The sequence below is a fragment of the Mustelus asterias genome, chromosome 12 (genome assembly GCF_964213995.1).
Source record: "Mustelus asterias chromosome 12, sMusAst1.hap1.1, whole genome shotgun sequence".
Lineage (NCBI taxonomy): Eukaryota > Metazoa > Chordata > Chondrichthyes > Carcharhiniformes > Triakidae > Mustelus > Mustelus asterias.
Genome location: NC_135812.1, coordinates 22,897,424 through 22,920,968, shown reverse-complemented (window position 1 = coordinate 22,920,968; position 23,545 = coordinate 22,897,424). Strand labels below are relative to the sequence as shown.

Below are 23,545 nucleotides of genomic sequence, written 5' to 3'. Positions count from 1 at the left end.
GGAGCTCTAACATTCATCATGTTAGTACCACAGAAGAGTACATCCAACAGGATCTTTGAGGATAGCTACAGATTTGAACTGCTGGGGTCAGAGGAAGGAGGTTGGGATTATCAAGCTGGGTCTAAAGGGTATATGACCCATAAAGAGGGTCTGGCACATATGAGCACTGCAGGAAGCTGCTCAGAATTGGAACATTATATAGTGTGTGCTTGTCAGACTCCAGAACCTCAACAAAACAACAGTAAGTAACCATTGACATTATGTCATTGAAGGAGGCATTTAAAGCAGTAAGGTGGGCCTCACTCAGTGGTGCATCGTCACACCAGAGACCATCTGGGCAAGCACTGCTGCCTCACAGCACCAGGGACCCAGGTTCAATTCCCAGCTTGGGTCACTGTGCAGAGTCTGCATGTTCTCCGTGTCTGCGTGGGTTTCCTCCAGGTGCTCCGGTTTCCCCCCACAGTCCGAAAGACGTGCTAGTTAGGCGCATTGGCTATGCTAAACTCTCCCTCAGTGTTCCCGAACAGACACCGGAGTGTGGTGACTCGGGGATTTTCACAGTAACTTTCATTGCTGCGTGAATGTAAGCCTACTTGTGATATTAATAAATAAACTTTAAAAAAAACAATCACTGGGGGCTTATCTTGTGAAAGTAATTAGCTTTTGTCTGTGATACAGATTCACTGATAGGGGGAATTCCACCTGTCTGGGAAAACTTCAGGTTACTTGTTTGGTGCCTGGTGAGACGACTTATTGTATATCAACAAAACCCCAAGTAGGTCCGACAAGCCATGTTACAGAAATTGCTCAGGCACTCCAAGAACAGACCCATAAGGGATGAATACAGGTGAACCTAGCTAGCCAGACTGCCACCAGATTGAAACAATCAGGGACAAACAATTGGTAGGACGTATTTGTTCCAGGAATGGCAGAAACCACCAAACTAACTGGTGGGAAATCACTAGTGTAGGGATAGCAATTGGTACGGGAATATTACTCCTATGGACAACCATTGTGGTCCTTTTACACTGTAGGCAACATATAATCACATCATGTCTCAATGGCACCCTGTAAAAAAGGAGGGGGAAATTAGTTGAACTTTACAGCAAGATAGTGTAAGATACCTCCTGACATCTGGATGACGGGCCATCCAAAGGGTTTGGAGAGGTGTTCTCAGCACCATATTGGCCTGTTTAGGTGATTACCTAATGGCCAAAGGGGAGAAGCTGAAAAGGGACAGTAGCCATAATAATTTTGTACACTGAAAGGGTTAATTAATTCGGTTTAGCTAAATATCATACAAGCTGCGGATTGTGAGCAAGGACACAAACTGCAAGCAGTTAGTTAAGTCTCAGAGATCGTAAAAACAAAGTGGGATTGCTCTACCATTTGACCTGGCAACCAAAAGATAGAGGGGCAAAACTATATACAGTTTGAACATGAGTTTGTTTGTTTGTTGAACCTCCCTAGCTTGAGACACTTCATTAAGCACCAGGGACCTTTGACAGGGAGGATAATTGATATCCACATCAGACACAACTTATTACGTTAACAAATTGTAGCCGGTAGCAAATCAGACTAGATGTAGACTAGCATGTATGAGCCTTTACACTGATTGGATATTATAGTCAAGTAGACATGCACAGGTTCCGATTGGTTAGTTGTATTCATACCTTATGCATGATGTAAACCCAATCAATAGTTGTGAGTGGATATAGATAATTTATATGAAAATGTACATCTCTAATTGGTAAATGCTAATTACTTGTAATCAAATCTGAAAGTATATCTGTGAGACGCTGTATTCAGGGCTCTTTGCTGTACCACCAGGTGGCATACTGGAACCCATGCTGCAGCTTGTAATCAAGGCAGATTTTAAACTCTAAAATTCTCCATCTGATCACCTGAAGGGGACAAAGTCCAAAAGCAGCTGGACAGCTAATTTTGTCCCGCAAAAAAAGGCAATGTCAAAACTCCACGGCAATATCGAAACTCTACACCAACATCAAAATATGTCATCCTCAACAAAATTTAACAGAACAGTAAAATAATGAAAATTGGATCAATTCATAACACATGACAATTTATTTTGCAGTAAATATTACACTGCAACATTTGGATAATCTTTTTATGTGAATAGTGAATAGTACAATTAAAATCCAATGCACATCTGTATCCACATTTTAATTTGATAGTTCTTCTGAATTGGTTGATCATATTGTAATATCATAAGGATAAGTGAATTATGAATTATTTCATCCATTAACACAATCTTGATCTTCCATCAAAATTCTGCTGCACCATAGTTACAATATTACAATAATTCCCTTCCCTTTCTGGTCCCAACATATTTCAATATGAATTTATCAATTTTATTAGATCACGCATTAAGAACCACATATGCAGAGTAGCAAAGATGCACAGTTGGGTTAAAGAAATTATGGGTTTATTTCTAGATACAAATTCCAGGAGTCAAGAGTTCACATCAGAAATTGTTTTCTTTTAAAGAGGATTTTAAAAGTGTCAGGATTGTTGAAGAATGAAACAAAGAATGTTGTAAACAGTTTACTGAATAGTGTGCTTTTCAAGATGCAGGTGGGTTAGGGAAAAGTTGCCAAAGGAAAAATGTCCATTAAGGTGATAGTCTTTGGTTCCTAGCTTGGCACTCAGAAAAACTATTAAGCTTGGTCTATCAATCACAAAACTAATGTTTTGTTTTGTTTTAAGACTGCCATTTTCCTTCCCCGGACACAATTTTTCTCCTTTTGCAGGTTAATTGCCATCATACATCTTCCAAGGGAAGCTGAATTTGGTAATTGTCTTAAAATAAATGACTTTTCATTTAGTGAGGGTTTGGCCCATCAGTTTTCCCATTTCAAACGTGAAATGAAGCACCTTTCCTTTATATCCCACTCTATTTAGGCAAATTGAATTGAAATCTCAGCCAGCCAAGAAAAGCAAATCCATGATCTCCAGGGTATAAAGTTCATTACTAGCCTTTTCTGTTGCCAACTTTTAGTTCAATAAATTCCACACTTCAATTGGTGACTCCACTTCCCTTTTACTTAAGAATTCAAATTTACTTTGTATTAAATCAGGGCTCAAAATACATGGCGATCCCAATATAATTAATATCAAAAAAAAACTTTTGGCACTATTTTTTAGTGGTCCAAATATTATAGCTTATATCATTCTCATGGGCTGATTTCTAATTTTGAATGCTTACTTGGGCTATCTGAAATAAAAATATTCCAGTCAATTTAATTTAGATTTAATGCATCTCCAATTTTGTTCTTTCATTGGAAGGACAAATACAGTTCCAATCAACTGAACTATTATAAACTGTGTCTGCGCCCACCAGATGTTGGGGAGGAAGGTCTCACACAAAACATTTCTCCACAGAAATATCAACTTTTTCAAAAACATACCATTCGGGTGCAAGATTTTGCACTTTTATGTTATAATACTGAAAAGGATTTTCCATCTTTAAAAACGGATTGAGATTTTGTTCAGAGTCCAATTGCAAACTAAACCACACAACAGTACTGATAATTTTTGTTTTGCTTATAGTTCAATATGTGCATCTGCTCCAGCCCTTGACATGTCCATAGGTTTCATGAAGATTCCTTCCATCGCTTTCCAAGAGTTGTACTGGTTTGAATATTGCATGCCATGAACTTCAAGTTGGCCACTTATAGGTCGCCCAAATTGTTCTCCTGTAACAGACAGGAGGACTTCTGTAGCGGTATGTTTGAACTTTACAGGATTTTTTCGTTCCCAGTATGTTCCACTACACACGACAGTCCAATTATCTAGGCTATCTCCTTCTCCATCTTCGCCAAATGCACTCACCTCCTTTTTCAAAGAAAACATGAAAATATATTAATAAAACCACCTTTAACCAAATATAAACTCAAAATACAAATATAAAAGCTATAATTTACAGTAGTCTGAATAACACCATCCATTTCTTACATAATCCTCTCTTTTTGTACTCAAAGCAGACAGGTTAATAAAGGTCTGGGGTTGCTAGGATGGCTAATTGCAAATAACAAGGTAAAAAGAAATAACACCAGGCTCCATAAGAAAATTAAACCAGTCGTAATAGTCAGCATTAGTGGTGCAAAGTCTCAGATTCAAAACATAATGGGATTGTGTGTGTGGGGGCGGCGGCGGGAGTTATCAAAAAGGTACATGGCGATATGAACTCTTTCACTCCAACCTAGAGAAATGTGGAAAAAATAAGCATCATCATAATGTTGATGCCTGCGACTGAGCCAATATTTGCAATTTAACAAACCCCAGTATGATATCAAAACCTATCAAGGGATTTTAGACAGGCTCAGATGATAAACAGCTAGCTTAAAAAACTGAAAGCTTCCAACTTCTTCAAAACTTCACGTGATGCTATATTCTTCAGTATTTACAGATCTCATAGAATCATACAATCCTACCGTGCAGAAGGAGGCCATTCAGCCCATCGAGTCAGCACTGACCATAATCCCACCCAGGCCCTAACCCCATGCATTTACCCTAACTAGTCCCCTTGACAATTTAGCATGGCCAATCCACCTGACCTGCACATCTTTGGACAGTGGGAGGAACCCGGAGGAAACCCACGCAGACACGGGGAGAATGTGCAAACTCCACAGTCACCCAAGGCCAGAACTGAACCTGGGTCCCTGGCGCTGTGAGGCAGCAGTGCTAACCACTGTGCCGCCCATGGCGAGCAACCACACAGATCTGCCAGTAAAACAAGTGGGAGTAGACTGGAAAATGTAAGGCATTATTTCCAAATGAGGGAGGACCGAATTAACCAGAATTCATAGTTAGAACTGAAATACAGTTTTAACAATTACTGTTAAGGCTTTGACGACTCCCTGTTGGAGACAGATCATTCCAATACTTCAAAATTCATCATCATGGCTATAAAACATATTGGAATAATATCCCGAGTTGAGATAGGTGCGATTTAAATCAATTCCTCTGATTCAAAGAAACATTTTAGTATCGGAGCTGAAGAAGCACGATAAGGCTTAATGGGATACCAGGAAAACCACTGGGAATTTGTGGCCTGCACTGAAGGTTAAATTGATTTCTAATTGGATCCACAATACATTTTTCCTCTAATTTATTTGCAAAAGTGCCCCTGTCCGAGTGTGTAGCATTTCAGCGGGGAGTCCTATTTTAACAAATTGCTCTGACAATTTCCACAAATTAATTGGTTAGCAGCAATATATTCCTTGGTCATTACTGTGATATGTCCATCATATGTCCACTTACCTCCTGACTCCCCAAAGCCTGTCCACAATCCATGAGGCACAAGTCAGGAGTGGAATACTCTCCACTTGTCTGGAAAAGTGCAGCTTCAACAACATTCAGGAAGCTCAACACCATTCAGGACAAAGAGGCTATTTTATGTTGCAGCATATCCTTGAGTGGCATAGAAGAGTCCACTTTCGGATGTCCTCTTGATAATTCAGGGAATCATAGAATCCCATTCAGCCCATCGAGTCTGCACTGACTCTCTCAGAGTACATTATCCAGACCCTTTCCCCCACTCTCTCCCCTTAACCCCACATGCATCTTTGGACTGAGGGAGGAAACCTGAACACCTGGAGGAAACCCATGCAGACATGGGGAGAACTTTGTTCATGGGCAAATTCCATGGGCAAACTCCACACAGACAGTCACCCAAGGCCAGAATCAAGCCCGGGTCCCTGGTGCTGAGGCAGCATTGCTAACCACTGTAACATCCTCTAAGGTTATCTATGTCATTGGAGAGCAACAATCCATCTTTAACATTTCAGTATAATCTCTGTTTGAGATTATACAGCCATGTATAATTGTGCAGAAAATGGAAAAAAGGCTATTGTTCTGAGAATAATTTATTTGTTACGCTTCAGCTTGGCATTATAATGAATTGTTCGCCTAGCCAATTGCCTTGTATTGAAGTTATGATTGTCCCAGAGCAAATGTTAGAACTCAATAGTTTTTCCACCTGATTAAATTGAAGTTAGTGTTTTACTTACTCGCTGTATAATTTTCTTTGCTGTGGGTTAATTTTGCTACAAGCAAAAAAAGTGTCCTTGTTTAATCACAAGTCATGAGAACTGGACATTTAAATAAAGCATTAAGCTATTAATTCAATTCCACCAATATAACATTTATATAACTTAATAGATGGGTGTAATCAGAACCAACAGCAATTGGTCTGCTCAAAAAACCAGGGCCATCTTACAGTAACTTCACCAGGATGCCATTGAAATGTACCATTGCAATTCTTATTTCAGTGCATAGCAAACAAAATTGAGTTATACGGACTATTAGCAGAGCTAGTGCTGGCCTCAGGAAAGCAGCTCCTGGTTTTATGTTCATGTATAGAATATGGACATCGGTTTGATGGCATTTACACCCAAGTATTTATTTAGCGTTCTAAACTCTAAAGGCTGAGATTAGTTTCAGACAGAAAATGGTCTTAACCAGATGATACAAGCGAATTATGTAGTTTACCGTACAGCATTTTTGGCCCAAAGCTGAAGATTTACTACAGTAAATTCATCACCTGGAGATGTTCTCACCCAATTAATCATCATGCACGCATACAAACAAACAAACAAAATCAAAAAAGAAGCAATAAAGGTCATCAGGCACACCTATACCCAACCTGTTACTGACTACATGCCTGATGTACTGTCCTCCCCAGTCACTAATATCGGCAATTCTGAAGGAGATGCCCCCATTCCATAAAAAAGAAAAACAAGTCACTGTTGTAATGTTGTTAATATGTTTGTAATGTTGATTGAGGGATAAATGGCCAGGACAAGAGGGATAATTCCCTGGCTTCTCTTTAAAATAGTGCCAGGGATCTTTTAAAGCACCAGAGCAGGCAGACAATGACCCGATTTCATGACTCATTTGAAAGACAGCACCTCTGACAGAGCAGTGCTCCCTCAGTACTGCACTGGAGTGTCAGCACTTTGGATTTAAAAAAAATCGAACAATTAAAATCTGAAGGAGTGAGATTCCCCACTTGTAATAGTTAATTTTCAGTACCAATGGGGTTGATTGGCAGGGATTAACATATCACATTGTTAAAAAGATCCTTTGAATGAAATTGAAAGACTGAATTCTGTGGTGAGTTTAGCTTCCTTCAACCATGCAAATAGAGCAGCTCCACTTCTTCCTAATGTTCAATGTGGGCCAATGACAAGAGGCAGACTGCAAAATGCTGCTCTTTCAAAGCTAACAACTGGGTAGCGCAACTCAAGACATTAAAAGAGGCATCTGCTCCTTACCTGAATTGCTGTAAGGTTTAATCAATTGTGTACTTTTGATTTATGATCTATCCTTCTAATTAATTGCATTATATGCTTGAGATAATTGCATTTATTAAACATGTAACTTGCTAAAGGCTGAAAAGAGTTAAGAATGTTGAGCTAGTCTAAGCATTATGTAAGGAGGATTGAATTATTTTTGACTTTTCTTGAGATTTTCGAGGACTCCTTTTTGATTTCCAGCACCTACTTTTTTGTTTCTGGGACTCCTTTTTCATTCTCACTCTTGTATAGTGTGAGATTGGCGCTAGGAAGCATGGAAGGTTAAAAACTAATGGAGCTTTATTACAAGGTGTGTTCACTACAGTTGCCCACATGAGCCATCTGTGACGTCATTCTGGTGACAACATGCATATATTAATACACACTGCTTACTGTAGCAACCAAGACTCAATGTAAATACATAACATTTCCTCCCCCTTTAAACTGAACATCCCCAATTTCTAACAATGTAACATGAACAAAAATCAAATAATAATCAATAAGTCAATCTTGATCAATTGGGCCAGTGGGCTGACGAATGGCAGATGGAGTTTAATTTAGACAAGTGCGAGGTGATGCATTTTGCCAGATTGAACCAGGGCAGGGCTTACTCAGTTAATGGTAGGGCGTTGGGGAGAGTTACAGAACAAAGAGATCTCGGGGTACATGTTCATAGCTCCTTGAAAGTGGAGTCACAGGTGGACAGAGTGGTGAAGAAGGCATTCGGCATGCTTGGTTTCATCAGTCAGAAGATTGAATACAGGAGTTGGAATGTCTTGTTGAAGTTGTACAAGACATTGGTAAGGCCTCACTTGGAATACTGTGTGCAATTCTGGACATCCTATTATAGAAAGGATATTATTAAACTAGAAAGAGTGCAGAAAAGATTTACTAGGATGCTACCGGGACTTGATGGATTGAGTTATAAGGAGAGGCTGGATAGACTGGGACTTTTTTCTCTGGAGCGTAGGAGGCGGAGGGGTGATCTTATAGAGGTCTATAAAATAATGAGGGGCATAGATCAGCTCGATAGTCAATATATTTTCCCAAAGGTAGGGGACTCTAAAACTAGAGAGCATAGGTTTAAGGTGAGAGGGGAGAGATACAAAAGTGTCCAGAGGGGCAATTATTTTACACAGAGGGTGGTGAGTGTCTGGAACAAGCTGCCAGAGGTAGTAGTAGAGGAGGATACAATTTTGTCTTTTAAAAAGCATTTAGATAGTTACATGGGTACAGGGGGATATAGGCCAAATGTGGGCAATTGGGATTAGTTTAGGGGTTTTTAAAAAAAGGGTGGCATGGACAAGTTGGGCTGAAGGGCCTGTTTCCATGCTGTAAACCTGTATGACACCAGTAAGTCATAAGGAGCTCCTGCGTGTGATACAAAAAATTATCGTTATTGGGCAATGGTCAGTCAAAAGTGTGAACATTCCTTTGTACAAGAATTAGTGGAATCTCTTTACTGAAAAGAGAATCCCCAAGGTTTCCATTTAGATTTGTGCATAGCTGCTCTCAGTTTGTTCAATGCTCAAGATGCAAAAGCAATGGCCTTTCTTCACCTGACGGCATGATGTGGGATACCACCTCTCCAGCATCATAAGCAGATGCATTGGGATAGGGTAGGGTTGAAATGCGTAAGGACTTCAGATTTGAACAACACTTTTTTGGCTTGCATAGAGCATTATTGCATTGATCCAACCACTTCCACTCCTGGTTTTGGCACAACAGGTTATGCAAAGGTTTTAAAATGATTGCCAAATTTGAAACAAATCTTCTGTAGCAGAAAGACTCCAGCAGAGGTGGTGAGAGATAGCTGAGGGAATTATCCTCAAAAGCAGTGCCACCTAAAGGGGATGTTAAAACTGGGGTCTAAAGGTCAGGAAGCATCTAAAATGGTAAACTATCCTTCTTGAATTGAGCTTTTACTTTACACTTTTATATGCAAATATTGCTGTAGTTTCATCTAATTTCATTTGGAATTTTTAAAGAAAATTTGGCCAATAAATCAGCATCCACCAAGGTTTGAAATATCAGTGCAATAGGTATCAAGGAAAAGTACCTGATCCAGTGTTAACCCCTTCGTACCAAAGGTCTCAGGGTTGTGTTGGAGTCACTGAATCTCAGCCAGCAAAACAATTACAGCTCAATGTACAACACCATTGGCTTCAAATGAGAAAGGGAAACTGGGGTTCGAGTGCTTGATGACACTCTCAATCACTATTCGAGAACTCCGGGAAAGCACATGCATTTGGAGGGAGAAGCACTATTAAGCTTTACTGTACGTCTTTCCATGATATAATTGCCCTGAGATAGTTACTATGTCGGCAAACATGAACATCTGCTACTTGATTTGATTTATTGTCACATGTATTAACATATAGTGAAAAGTATTGTTTCTTGCGCGCTGTACAGACAAAACATACCGTTCATAGGGAAGGAAATGAGAGTGCGGAATGTAGTGTTACAGTCATAGCTAGGGTGCAGAGAAAGATCAACTTAATGCAAGGCAAGTCCATTCAAAAGACTGACAGCAGCAAAGAAACTGTTCTTGAGTCGGTTGGTACGTGACCTCAGACTTTTGTATCTTTTTCCCGAAGGAAGAAGGTGGAAGAGAGAATGTCCGGGGTGCGTGGGGTCTTAATTATGCTGGCTGCTTTGCCGAGGCAGCGGGAAGTGTAGACAGAGTCAATGGATGGGGGCTGGTTTGCGTGATAGGTAAGGCTACATTCACGACCTTTTGTAGATCCTTGCGGTCTTGGGCAGAGCAGGAGCCATACCAAGCTATGATACAGCCAGAAAGAATGCTTTCTATGGTGCATCTGTAAAATTTGGTGAGAGTCATAGCTGACATGCCAAATTTCCTTCGTCTTCTGAGAAAACAAGGCGTTGGTGGGCTTTCTTAACTATACTGTTGGCATGGGGGGACCAGGACAGGTTGTTGGTGATCTGGACCTTGAAGCTCTCAAGCCTTTCTACTTCATCCCCATTGATGTAGACAGGGGCATGTTCTTCTTTACACTTCCTGAAGTCGATGACAATCTCCTTCGTTTTGTTGACATTGAGGGAGAGATTATTGTTGCCGCACCAGTTCACCAGATTCTCTCTTTCCTGTACTCTGTCTCGTCATTGTTTGAGATCCAACCCACTACGGTGGTGTCGTCAGCAAACTGAAAATCGAATTGGAGGGGAATTTGGCCGCACAGTCATAGGTATATAAGGAGTATCGTAGGGGGCTGAGAACACAGCCTTGTGGGGCACCGGTATTGAGGATGATCGTGGAGGTGTTGTTGCCTATCCTTACTGATTGTGGTCTGTGAGTTAAGAAGTTCAGGATCCAGTCGCAGAGGGAGGTGCCGAGGCCCAGGCCATGGAGTTCGGAGATGAGTTTCGTGGGAATAATAGTGTCTTGGACAAAGTATCAAAGTTCTGTCAGGACCTAAAGGTGATAAACTTAGATCTGTTCTGTCTCTGGAGCTTACGTTTCTTTAGAGTTGAATTTGATTTTCTGGAGCTGCTTTTATAATTACAAGTACGAGGCAAGGAATCTTGACCTGATGCATTGAAAAATTGTGAGCACACATGCCTGAACCCCAGATATGCACAGCCAGTGGACAAACTCCCTGACAGTAACAGACTTGTGAAATGAGCCATATATTTTTTAATTAAAATTTGTGTTAGTAAATTATGTTTAAATGAGTAGAACTGGAAAATTATAAACTGAAATAGATTCAAATTGCTTTTTATTTGCCTTTTAGGTATTTAAATAAGTTCGAGAATTTGACTTTTTAAACTTTGCTAAAAATCAAACTCAACTCTAAAGAAGAGTAAAGCTGATCAAAATTGAAACTGGATTTCATTTCTATTTCCATCTGAGATCAAATTCTCCATTAAATAGATAGAAGATTGTCTGTAACCCCACATTGAGAGACAGCAGAAAATTCTACAAGGGTCAGCATATTTTTCCAGCTGAGATCAGTAAATTACAAGAGAGTGCAATCAAACTTTTGAAGCTGTAAACAGGAACTGCCATCAACTTATTTTCTTCTGTGCTTTAGAAACTGTTACATTAGTTGGCCCATGGCTTTTTTGAGATCATTGTTCTGACAACAGAAATAGCTACAGGCTTGCAATAGACTTGCTCATAGTCAATCAGTACACAGAGGCAACCACGTGAATGTTTCACAAATTACTGTTCTGCTTTGACAACCTGACAAATATCAACCCTACTCAAAAAGCCCTGTGCTGGTCAATTCTATGTGATCAATGAGATTCAATATCTGCAAGATTGGAAGATGAAAATATTTGTACCTCATAGAATGATGCATTTCTTTTTAGCATCAATGAAAGTTCAGATCAACTGTAGACCTAGATATCCTCTAGGCATGGGATCGTCACAATTTAGAGCTTTGGGAGCTGATTACGACAAGTGTGAAATCTCACCAGTGAGGATTGGGGCTAAACTAATCCAAAAATAATTAAGTTCATGTTAATGTAAATTCAAGGTAATTCATCACTGCTTCCAAAGCATTAGATGAAATCTTTCCTCAAGGGTTCTGTAGAAATGTTTTAAAATGTTAAGCAAAATGAAGAAAAAAAAACTTAGCACCGCAAAGCTTACATCATTTTAATGAATCCTTCAAGGTCAAGATACTGGTTTGGAGTAAAAATACATTAAATGCTTTGTTCATTAATGATGCTTGTGTTGCTAAACATTTCCAGGTGGAATTCAATCTCTGGGTTCTCAGTTTAGAGCTGGAAAATAGTTTTAAAAAATTAAGTCAAAATATTTAATTAAACAGTGCTTCACTGTTTGCCTCCTCGATCGTGGAACAAAGTAAAGGAAAATTGACTTTATATAGAGCATTTTGGTTCTCAGGGCATGTTAAGATGTTTTGCAGTCAATTAATTACTTTTGAAATGGAACTGCTGTCTTGAAGAAAATGTGACAACTAATTCATGTACAGTTCAGTCCCATATCAATACTGAAATTTATATCCAAAAATCTATCTTGGTGATGTTGATTGAGGGGTGAATGTTGGCCAAGGCACTAGGAGAACTCTCTACTCTTCTTCAAAATGTTTAGCATCTTATCTGAATGACAAAGCCACAGCACTCTCTCCTTCAGTATTGCACTGAAGTGTCAATCTGCAATGCGTTTAGGCCTTGAAGTAGGGTTTGTGCCCACAAGCCTTCGAAACAGAAACAAGAACTTTACAAATGAATAAGATGTCATTTGGTTCAGCATAGATTGTTTAGCAACAGATGACAGACTGATACAATTTAACCCAAGAGTTTTCCAAAAATGAGAGAAACTTTAAAGCAGATTTCTAATCAACATAAAAATGCAGCAAGAACCCCTTTTAATAAATAAAGTACCACATAAAGAACTAACCAGACATTCAGTTTGTAATCTAATTTGGGTTATGAATATGTTTAGTGAAGTAGTAATCAAACCCATGTCCAGCATGTCATGTCACAGTTCTCAGCTGGGATGAAAAAAAATGTTAGGGTACCTTAAGAGTTAAATAAAAGACATCTCATCCTACAGAACTTTGGCCAGGATTTTGCAGCAACAATAATGGCAAAGCTGTCAGCATTCCCCATCATTACTCCCTGAGAACTGACAGCAACTTCTGGAATCCACATGTGGGTAGTTAAAATGTGGGAAAGCAGATATTGCTGTTCGTCATTCTGTTTCCCTCTAGGGTGTGCTGTTGATGGTGCACCAGTCTACAATCAATTAGAAAACAGAAAAATGACGAGATCTCACCCTTTTACACTATTTAATCTTGCTGTAAAAACCTTTGAAAAAGTTCAACTTTGTTAAATGATTTGCAACTGGATTTTTTTGATGTGTACTAAGTTCATAATTACTGTTTAATAGCCTCACTGGTACTAAATTACTAATTTTAATATTTGTGCAAGGTCACAATTCTTAATGATAAAAATTCCACCTATTTTTATTATATTTAAAATTTTGTTCCTGATATTTTAACAATCATGCACTTCAATCTCTGAAGCGTAATTAAATGAAGAAGAGGCCAAACTTGTAGGTAAACAATAAGGGATTGACTTATATGCACGCAATCTTTTGTAAGGGTTGAATTCATTGGCGTCAGAGCTTGGAGAACCTGATCAGCGCCATTTTTGAGCGGCTTCTCCCACTCTCCAAGAGTCCTTCCCGTTCCCACCCGACCGTCCATCTCACTGCCCCTCTTGAGCCTCCATCGGCTGTGGGAGAGGCCACGGGCAGGTGGTTAGTAGAGTTAGGATTTTTCGGTCAAAGGTCAGGGGTCAATTTTTACACGCAATCAGCTATTACTCAAGAATATATGACAATCAGTGCTTTTGTTCTTCTTGGTTTAAGAAAATACAATGGTCGCTTCACCTTTTTGAATACATTGTTGTTTCTGGACGTGTTGCTAGATTCAAGCTAACATCATAATATTACAGATATCACTAGATCTTGTGAGCTGTTCAAGTTCAGCAGCATGCACCATTGCTTCACTGCTGACTGCAAAATCTGTGCCCACGTATTTTGCCAAATGCTAAGTTCACCACAAATTAAAAACCAGTCTGACTCTGATGACTAAATTTACTTTTTTTAAAAAGAAATTTATGTTGTGACAATATAGGAGCTAGCACAATGTAGATTTATTGTATCTTGTGGGAGAGGTCAAGAGTGCTTAACTCATGGGAGAAGTACTTATCTTCCAGCCTGGCAAATACATGGTAGTGGCTCAGAAAAGATTACATCAAGACATTTAGTTCCAAAATGAATTTAAGATGAATCAGATAACTAGTCAGTGGATTGCAACGTGAATAGATCTGTGAAGCTTATAAATGATATCAAGGTTGAAGACTTTTAGCAGGGGTTGCTGCTTCAGCTTTGTGAAATAAAACAGAATGGTGGAAAATTCACTGACCTTGTTGACAAATTCCAAGATATCTCGTGTTTCAAAATTGGCCCTGAACATGAGAACATTTACTTTTTAAAAAGTGAAATTTTATTTTCAGTGCACACTATTAAAAAAGTGACAAAAGGTCGGAAGCATTCTATGCTCTTCCCATTCATTCAAGATTACCAGTTCAAATCCAATCATAATCCAAGATATTTAAGACAGTGGTGGGGGTCGGTAGACGGGTAATCTATTGCCTGTAGCGTTTAATTCTGGCACAACGCCACTTGGAGGCAGGAATCAAACATTCGGAAAATAAGCCAAGGCCAGCTGCAAATCAGAAGCTCCAAATGAGAGACAGTGTGTGGAAAAGAAAGCTGAGTCAGGAATTATAATTAATCTCATTCGTCTAGACATTCATCATGTCACACTGGACCTCAAGATTTCCTATTAATAACCACGTAACTAAAATATAATTAAATTTATACAACTGTAACATCTGTCTTATGCAGAGCAACAAGAGATCAGATGTCACAGTCACACTTGCTGCTCACCAGGAACAAAAAATACTCCTTTTTTGCGAGGAACGGAATTCTGGCCCCACAGAGAATCAAAATCAAACCAAAATCCTGAGATATTCTTCCTTTCCTTCAATAAATTCAGAGGGGGGAAAATACACTCAAATCAATGCACATTCTCCCAAACGTGACAATGTTTTACGCTATGGAAAAGCAAATCCCTTGTCTTTTTAGCAAGAGCATAGTAAATGCCAGTAGTTAAGAATGCCCTGGGTAGAGTGCCAGGAACGTCAGTTGCAACATTTAACTTTCTTCAGTCAAATGTCACATGCAACAACATTGTGCAATTAAAATATTAAGATATTGTAATATGGCAATAGCACTAAGGCAAAAATAACCAGATACACTGTCAATGCAAGTTACAAACATAGGAAAAGTAAGCTGTTTACTTCCTCAAGCCTGTTCCATCGATCAGCAAGATCATGCCTGACTCTACACACTGACTTTTGCCCCAAATCCCTTCATACTTTTAGTTAACAAAAATAATCCATCTCAAGTTTAAAAATTATGATTTTTCGAGCATCAATTAAGTTTATTTCTTAGTGTCACAAGTAGGCTTCCGTTAACACTGCAATAAAGTTACTGTGAAAATCCCCTAGTCACTACATTCTGGCACCTGTTCAAGTACGCTGAGGGAGAATTTAACATGGTCAATGCACCTGACCAGCACGCCTTTCGGACTGTGGGAGGAACCGGAGCACCCGGAGGAAACTCACACAGACACAGGGAGAACGTGCAGACTCCGCACAGACAATGACCCAAGCCAGGAATTGAACCCGGGTCCAGGTGCTGTGAGGCAGCAGTGCTAACCACTGTGTCTAATTGCCGTTTGTGGCAGAGCTCCAAATTTTTACTACTTTGTGCATGTAGGAAGGTTTCCTAAGTTCACACCTGCAAATACCGTCTCTAATTTAATTTAGACTATGCCCCCTAGTCCTAGACTCTCCAACCAAATTTCTCACTCTTTACCCAGTTTCCCTTCATACCTTGAAAATTTTGATCAAGTCACCTGTCAACCAGTTTTTAGTATTTAATGAATTGGACATTAAATTAAACAATAGTCAAAGTCAACACTGAGACATGCTAACTATCAATTTATAACAAGAATCCACTGCCCTCAAAACAATAGCACTTTCATCATCACAATTTATGAAACTTCAAAATGTGAATCAACCAAGTGGAAAACATGATTTACAGCTCAAGGCTGCCCCCTCTTGAAAGTCTCAAATTTATTCAGACAAACAAAACAAAATTGTTAAATCATGATTTATGTTGTCAAGAAGAGAATCAAATTAGTTCCAGCTTTAACTGTAAATAACTTTTAAGTAAGTAGCTGTGACCCATCAAAAGCAGTATTAGAAGAATAAAAGTCAGGCCTGCACTGACTCCATTCCACGGTGATTCAGATACGACACATCAGCAGCATCTTTAGAATAGCTTCACTCAGTCTCAATAACAACCAGACTACAGTATTGTGGGTATAAATGCCAATCTATATACACATGCACATTTTTATGATCATGCAATATTATGAAATACTGCACTGATACCCACAGAAAGCAGACATATTCACCTTACACAGAACAAATCTGTGGAAGCCAAAATATACACTGGTCTCAATGATGGTGACCAGGAAACTATCATTGATTGTTGTAAAAACCCATCTGGTTCACTAATGTTTTTTAGGGAAGGAAATCTGCTATCCATACCTGGTCTGGCCTACATGTGACTCCAGACCCACAGCAATGTGATTGACTCTTAACTTCCCTCTGAAATAGCCTAGCAAACCACTCAGTTCAAGAACATTTAGGGATGGGCTACATATGCTGGGCTTGCCCGATATGCCCACATCAGATGAAAAAACATTTTTTTTTTAAATCAGTAAAGTAATTTAAGGAGCCTACTGATACTCAGTGTTGCCCTCGAACTCAAGTCAACTGACGCCACGGACAAAGACGGTCAAACTCTGAATTATTGTGCAAATATCCTTTATTGTACTGTACCAAATTACCTCAAAATTACACCAGGCATCAAACTTCTTTATACACAAAGTAACTGACCCCTGACTTACTTTGTTACAGTAAGAAGTCTCACAACACCAGGTTAAAGTCCAACAGGTTTATTTGGTAGCAAATACCATAAGCTTTCGGAGCAATGCTCCTTCGTCAGATGGAGTGGTCTCTGTTCTCAAACAGGGCACAGACACAGAAATCAAATTACAGAATACTGATTAGAATGCAAATCTCTACAGCCAGCCAGGTCTTAAATGCACAGACAATGTGGGTGGAGGGAGCATTCAACACAGGTTAAAGAGATGTGTATTGTCTCCAGACAGTACAGCTTGTGAAATTCACTACGGACTTCCTACAGAAACTCAACACACATGGAGCAGTTGAGCCAGGAGCACTCCTCGTCACAATGGATGTCTCGGCACTCTACACCAGCATCCCCCACGATGATGGCATTGCTGCAACGGCCTCAGTACTCAATGCCGTCAACTGCCAGTTTCCAGATGCAATTTTACAACTCATCCGCTTCATCCTGGATCACAATATCTTCACCTTCAACAACCAGTTCTTCATCCAGACACACGGAACAGCCATGGGGACAAAATTCGCACCTCAATATGCCAACATCTTCATGCACAGGTTCGAACAAGACTTCTTCACCGCACAGGACCTTCAACCGATGCTATACACTAGATACATCGATGACATTTTCTTCCTTTGGAGTCATGGTGAGCAATCACTGAAACAACTATATGATGACATCAACAAGTTCCATCCCACCATCAGACTCACCATGGACTACTCTCCGGAATCGGTTGCATTCTTGGACACACACATCTCCATTAAGGACGGTCACCTCAGCACCTCACTGTACCGCAAGCCCACGGATAACCTCATGATGCTCCACTTCTCCAGCTTCCACCCTAAACACGTTAAAGAAGCCATCCCCTACAGACAAGCCCTCCGAATACACAGGATCTGCTCGGATGAGGAGGATCGCAACAGACGCTGAAAGATGCCCTCATAAGAACAGGATATGGCGCTCGACTCATCGATCAACAGTTCCGACGTGCCACAGTGAAAAACCGCACCGACCTCCTCAGAAGACAAACACGGGACACGGTGGACAGAGTACCCTTCGTCGTCCAGTACTTCCCCGGAGCGGAGAAGCTACGGCATCTCCTCCGGAGCCTTCAACATGTCATTGATGAAGACGAACATCTCGCCAAGGCCATCCCCACACCCCCACTTCTTGCCTTCAAACAACCGCGCAACCTCAAACAGACCATTGTCCGCAGCAAACTACCCAGCCTTCAGGAGAATAGTGACCACGACACCACACAACCCTGCCACAGCAACCTCTGCAAGACGTGCCGGATCATCAACACGGATGCCATCATCTCACGTGAGAACACCATCTACCAGGTACATGGTACCTACTCTTGCAACTCGGCCAACGTTGTCTACCTGATACGCTGCAAGAAAGGATGTCCCGAGGCATGGTACATTGGGGAAACCATGCAGACGCTACGACAACGGATGAATGAACACCGCTCGACAATCACCAGGCAAGACTGTTCTCTTCCTGTGGGGGAGCACTTCAGCAGTCACGGGCATTCAGCCTTGGATCTTCAGGTAAGCGTTCTCCAAGGCGGCCTTCACGACACACGACAGCGCAGAGTCACTGAGCAGAAACTGATAGCCAAGTTTCGCACACATGAGGACGGTCTAAACCGGGATGTTGGATTTATGTCACATTATCAGTAACCCCCACAGCTTGACTCCTGGACTTGCACAATTTCACAAGCTGTACTGTCTGGAGACAATACACATCTCGTTAACCTGTGTTGAATGCTCCCTCCACCCACATTGTCTGTGCATTTAAAACCTGGCTGGCTGTAGAGATTTGCATTCTAATCAGTATTCTGTAATTTGATTTCTGTGTCTGTGCCCTGTTTGAGAACAGAGACCACTCCATCTGACGAAGGAGCATTGCTCCGAAAGCTTATGGTATTTGCTACCAAATAAACCTGTTGGACTTTAACCTGGTGTTGTGAGACTTCTTACTGTGCTTACCCCAGTCCAACGCCGGCATCTCCACATCATTATTTTGTTACACACAAAGTAACTAACCTCAATATCCAAATTCACAACTCTGTCTTAGAGATACTACCTATGGTGAGGCGAACTGATGGGCTTTGTTCCAATCAGAGTCCCAGAGTCAGGGTAGTATTCTTCTGTAGTGGTTAATCCGGGTTACTGCTGCCGATGTCTCTTTGTTTCATCTCCTTATAGATATCCTGCTGGTACTGATCATGCTTCCAGTCAAGTACTCACAGGACAGGCACTAAACAATCATCATCTTTTTGATCATGAATAGGGAGAGTCGTGCTTCTTGTCAGGGGGTCGCAATCTGACAGGGTTCAAGCACTCAAGGCATAGCAACAGCCACTGTCCAATCAATTCCTGTGTTTGTTCCATAGCTACACCTCCTGTTTTGTGCTGCTCTCAACAGTCCTTAGCCTGATAACGAGTCAGCCCCTTTAACCATCAGACTTGGCTGGTGTCTTTATGAATACCCATCAGGTTGCACAGTTGAGACCCTGCTGGAATCATTTGGTTCCAAGCTTTGATATAGAGATGGAGACAGAACGGAGTGGCAAGGTTAAGGTTTTCTTCCCTCAACATCACGGCACTAACATGACACTAAAAAGCCATAGAGGGCATGGGATCCAAGGGGCTGTTGCCTTGTGGATCCAGAACTGGCTTGCCTGCAGAAGGCAGAGAGTGGCTGTGGAGGGGTCTTTCTCTGCATGGAGGTCAGTGACCAGTGGAGTGCCCCAGGGATCTGTTCTGGGACCCTTGCTGTTTGTCATTTTCATAAATGACCTGGATGAGGAAGTGGAGGGATGGGTTGGTAAGTTTGCTGACGACACCAAGGTAGGTGGTGTTGTGGATAGTTTGGAGGGATGTCAGAAGTTGCAGCGAGACATAGATAGAATGCAGGACTGGGCGGAGAAGTGGCAGATGGACTTCAACCCGGATAAGTGTGTGGTGATCCATTTTGGCAGATCCAATGGGATGGAGCAGCAGTATAAAATGAAGGGTACCATTCTTAGCAGTGTAGAGGATCAGAGGGACCTTGGGGTCCGGGTCCATAGGACTCTTAAATCGGCCTCGCAGGTGGAGGATGCGGTCAAGAAGGCGTATGGCGTACTAGCCTTCATTAATCGAGGGATTGAGTTTAGGAGTCGGGAGATAATGCTGCAGCTTTATAGGACCCTGGTTAGACCCCACTTGGAGTACTGCGCGCAGTTCTGGTCACCTCATTACAGGAAAGATGTTGAAGCCATTGAAAGGGTGCAGAGGAGATTTACAAGGATGTTGCCTGGATTGGGGGGCATGCCTTATGAGGATAGGTTGAGGGAGCTTGGTCTCTTCTCCCTGGAGAGACGAAGGATGAGAGGTGACCTGATAGAGGTTTACAAGATGTTGAGGGGTCTGGATAGGGTGGACTCTCAGAGGCTATTTCCAAGGGCTGAAATGGTTGCTACGAGAGGACACAGGTTTAAGGTGCTGGGGGGTAGGTACAGGGGGGATGTCAGGGGTAAGTTTTTCACTCAGAGGGTGGTGGGTGAGTGGAATCGGCTGACGTCGGTGGTGGTGGAGGCAAACTCGTTGGGGTCTTTTAAGAGACTTCTGGATGAGTACATGGGATTTAATGGGATTGAGGGCTATAGATAGGCCTAGAGGTGGGGATGTGATCGGCGCAACTTGTGGGCCGAAGGGCCTGTTTGTGCTGTGGCTTTCTATGTTCTATGTTCTTAAAACCAAAGTCAATTTGGCGTGGGGGACAGTGCTTGATCGACATTGAAAGGGAAAAGCCTCCAGTAGCTGCATTCATAGCAGACATAAAACTGTGTTATGCTTATTGGGGCCACATCACCACAATCCTGGTCATCACTGCTACAGGCCCGCAGAAAAGCTTCCTCAGCTTAACCATCTTCAGCTGCTCGAATTACCATCCCTGTCAGAAAGCCAAGAGTGGGGCAGCTCACTGAATTTCAGTGTTCAGTTCCATTCATAACTTCTCCAAAAACGAAGCAGCTTCATCCAACCTGCTGTAGAACCTGGAACAATCCAGGTTTGCACTGGGAACATTCATGTTACATAAATACATCAAGCCAGAGAAAGCCAACGATTCTTTCCATCAACATTACCAGCACCGGCATCGCTAAATCTCTCATCAACATCTTGGAGTCAACCACATCAATACCATGATTATAGGAACAGGACAAGGGCCAGGTAGTCAGTAATGAATGGCTCACTATCTGACCCCTCTCTGCACCATCTGTAAGGTTCAAGTCAGGAGAGTGATACATATTGAGCACTTGCCCAGCTTGGTACAGCCATAACACTATTCAGAAAGCTTGACACCATCCAGGACAAAGCAGTCTGTCTGGCAAACTCTCGGTGCCATAAGCAAAATATAAAGGATGTACAGCACCAACTCACACCTCCATGCTCCCTGTGACCTCCACCACTGAAAAAGACAACACGGGAATATGATCAACTCCAAGTCATACACCAGCCTAATTTGGATGTTTATGACCACCTTTTCATCGCTGTTCAGCCAATATCCTGGAATTCCCGAAACACTTATCGGAGCAATGGTGACAGTGGTCAGGAAAAAGATCCACCATCTTCTACTATTATGGTTGAGCAATAAATGATCACCTTGCTATGGTCACCCACATTTCAAAGCAAAGTTTTAAAGAATGTCTATCTTTCAGAAAGTAACAGTAACAAAACAATGAATGTTAGGACATTCAAATTCATACAACAGATATTAATAATTCGCTCATCAGAACTGCTCTTTACGTATTTTTTAAAACTTTCCACTACTTGACAGTAAGTCAGAGATAGTAATTGAGATAGTAGCTAAACATGGAGGGAAAAGAGAAAACAGAGGTGAGAAATTCAGGGAAGAGATAGAGAAAGCAGAAGAGTCACGCGCAGAAGATGGGCTGCAGACTTGCCTTTAACAGGCTCTAATTTATTGCTCAGATACTGTGGGCCATCAGCAGTAAAACTGTATTCCATACAAACATATATATAACATACAAATTAAGTGCAAGAGTAGGCCATTCAGCCCCTTAAGCCTGTTCCACCATGTGGCAGATCTGATAATGGCCTCAACTCCACCTTCCTGTCCATCTCCATAACCTTACTACTCCCTTCCAAATAAGAATCTATCTTTTCAGCAACCCTGCCTTCACAGCTCTCTGGCTAAGAGAATTCCACATGTTAATGACTCAGAAAATATCTCTCCTCCTTTCCGCCTTAAATGGGAGCCACCTTACTTTTAAACTGTGCCTCTAATTCTTGACTCCCCCACAAGGGAAAACATCTTCTCAGCCTCCACCGTGTCAGGTCCTCTCAGGCTCTTCCACAAGATCACCTCTCATGTTCTTAACTCCAATGAATACAGGTGCAACCTGCTCAACCTTTCCTCATAAGATAACCGCTTCATCTCAGGAATCAGTTGAGTCAAACGTCTTTGTACTAGGGGACCATCCCTGGTTCAATGAGGATAGCAGAAGAGCATGTGAGGAGAAGCACAGGCACACCTGAAAATTGGGTGACAACATGCTGAAGCCACAACAAACAGATCAAAAAATTCTGCAGTCCTGCCACATCCAATTGTAACTTACGGGGAACAATTAAATAACTGGAGGAGGATCCAGTAACAGCCTCACTCTCAATGATGGCACGGCCCAATACATCAGTGCAAAAGACATGGCTGAAGTGTCTGAAACCACTTTTAGCCAGAAGTGTTAAATTGCTGTTCCATTTTTGCAGGCTCCGAAGGTTCCCACCACAAATGTAGCAAGACCTGGACAACATCTAGTTTTGAGCTGACATGTGGCAAGAAACATTCACACCACACAAATACCAGTCAATGATCCTCCCCCAATGAGGATTTAATCATCACCCCATGACATTAAATGGCACTGCCATTGTTGAATCCACCACTATCAACATCCCAGGGGTTACCAGTGGCCAGAAATTTAATTGGACTAGCCATATAAATATTGTGGCTACTAGCACAAGTCAGAGGCTAGGGATCCTGCGGTGAGTAACTCACCTCCTGACACTCCAAAACCAGTCCACAATTTACAAGGCACAAGTCAGGAGTGTGATGGAGTACTCTCCACTTGACTGGAGAAGTGTAGCTCCAATAACACTCGGAAACACCAACCAGGACAAAGCAGCCCATTGATTAACATTCCATCCACATTCCCTCCCACTACCACCAACACGTTGTAACAGCAGTCTGCACCATCGACAAGATGCACTGAAGGAACTCACCAAGGCTCCTTAGATAGCACCTTCGAAACCCACAACCACTGTCATCTAGAAGAACAAGGACAGCAGACATATAGCAGCACCATGTTCCCCTCCAAGTTACTCACCATCCTGACTTGAAAATATATTGCCATTCCTTCACTGTCGCTGGGTCAAAATCCTGGAACTCCCTCCCTAACAGCACTGTGGGTGTACTTATACCACAGGGACTGCAGTGTTTAAGATGGTAGCTCACCACCACCTTCTCAAGGGCAACTCGAGATGGGCAATAAATGCTGACCTGGCCAGTGACCCCCACATCCCGTCAATGAATAAAAAAGGTTTGCAGCCAATTTGGATTAAAAAAAACAGCCTGACTGAGGTAGACCACG

At 41.5% G+C, this 23,545-nt stretch overlaps 1 protein-coding gene across 1 annotated transcript in view; it reads right to left on the bottom strand.

The window, feature by feature from the left end:
- Nucleotides 1–2,070: 2,070 nt before the first annotated feature.
- LOC144501876 (stromal cell-derived factor 2-like) overlaps nt 2,071–23,545 on the bottom strand; it is a 25,282-nt gene continuing 3,807 nt past the window's right edge. Inside the window, exons 2-3 of the mRNA XM_078225918.1 lie at nt 21,323–21,348; nt 2,071–3,855 (exon numbers count right to left, since the gene is read on the bottom strand). Of these exons, the coding sequence (XP_078082044.1) occupies nt 3,565–3,855; nt 21,323–21,348 (317 nt within the window). The 3' untranslated portion in view covers nt 2,071–3,564. The remainder of the gene's footprint in view (nt 3,856–21,322; nt 21,349–23,545) is intronic.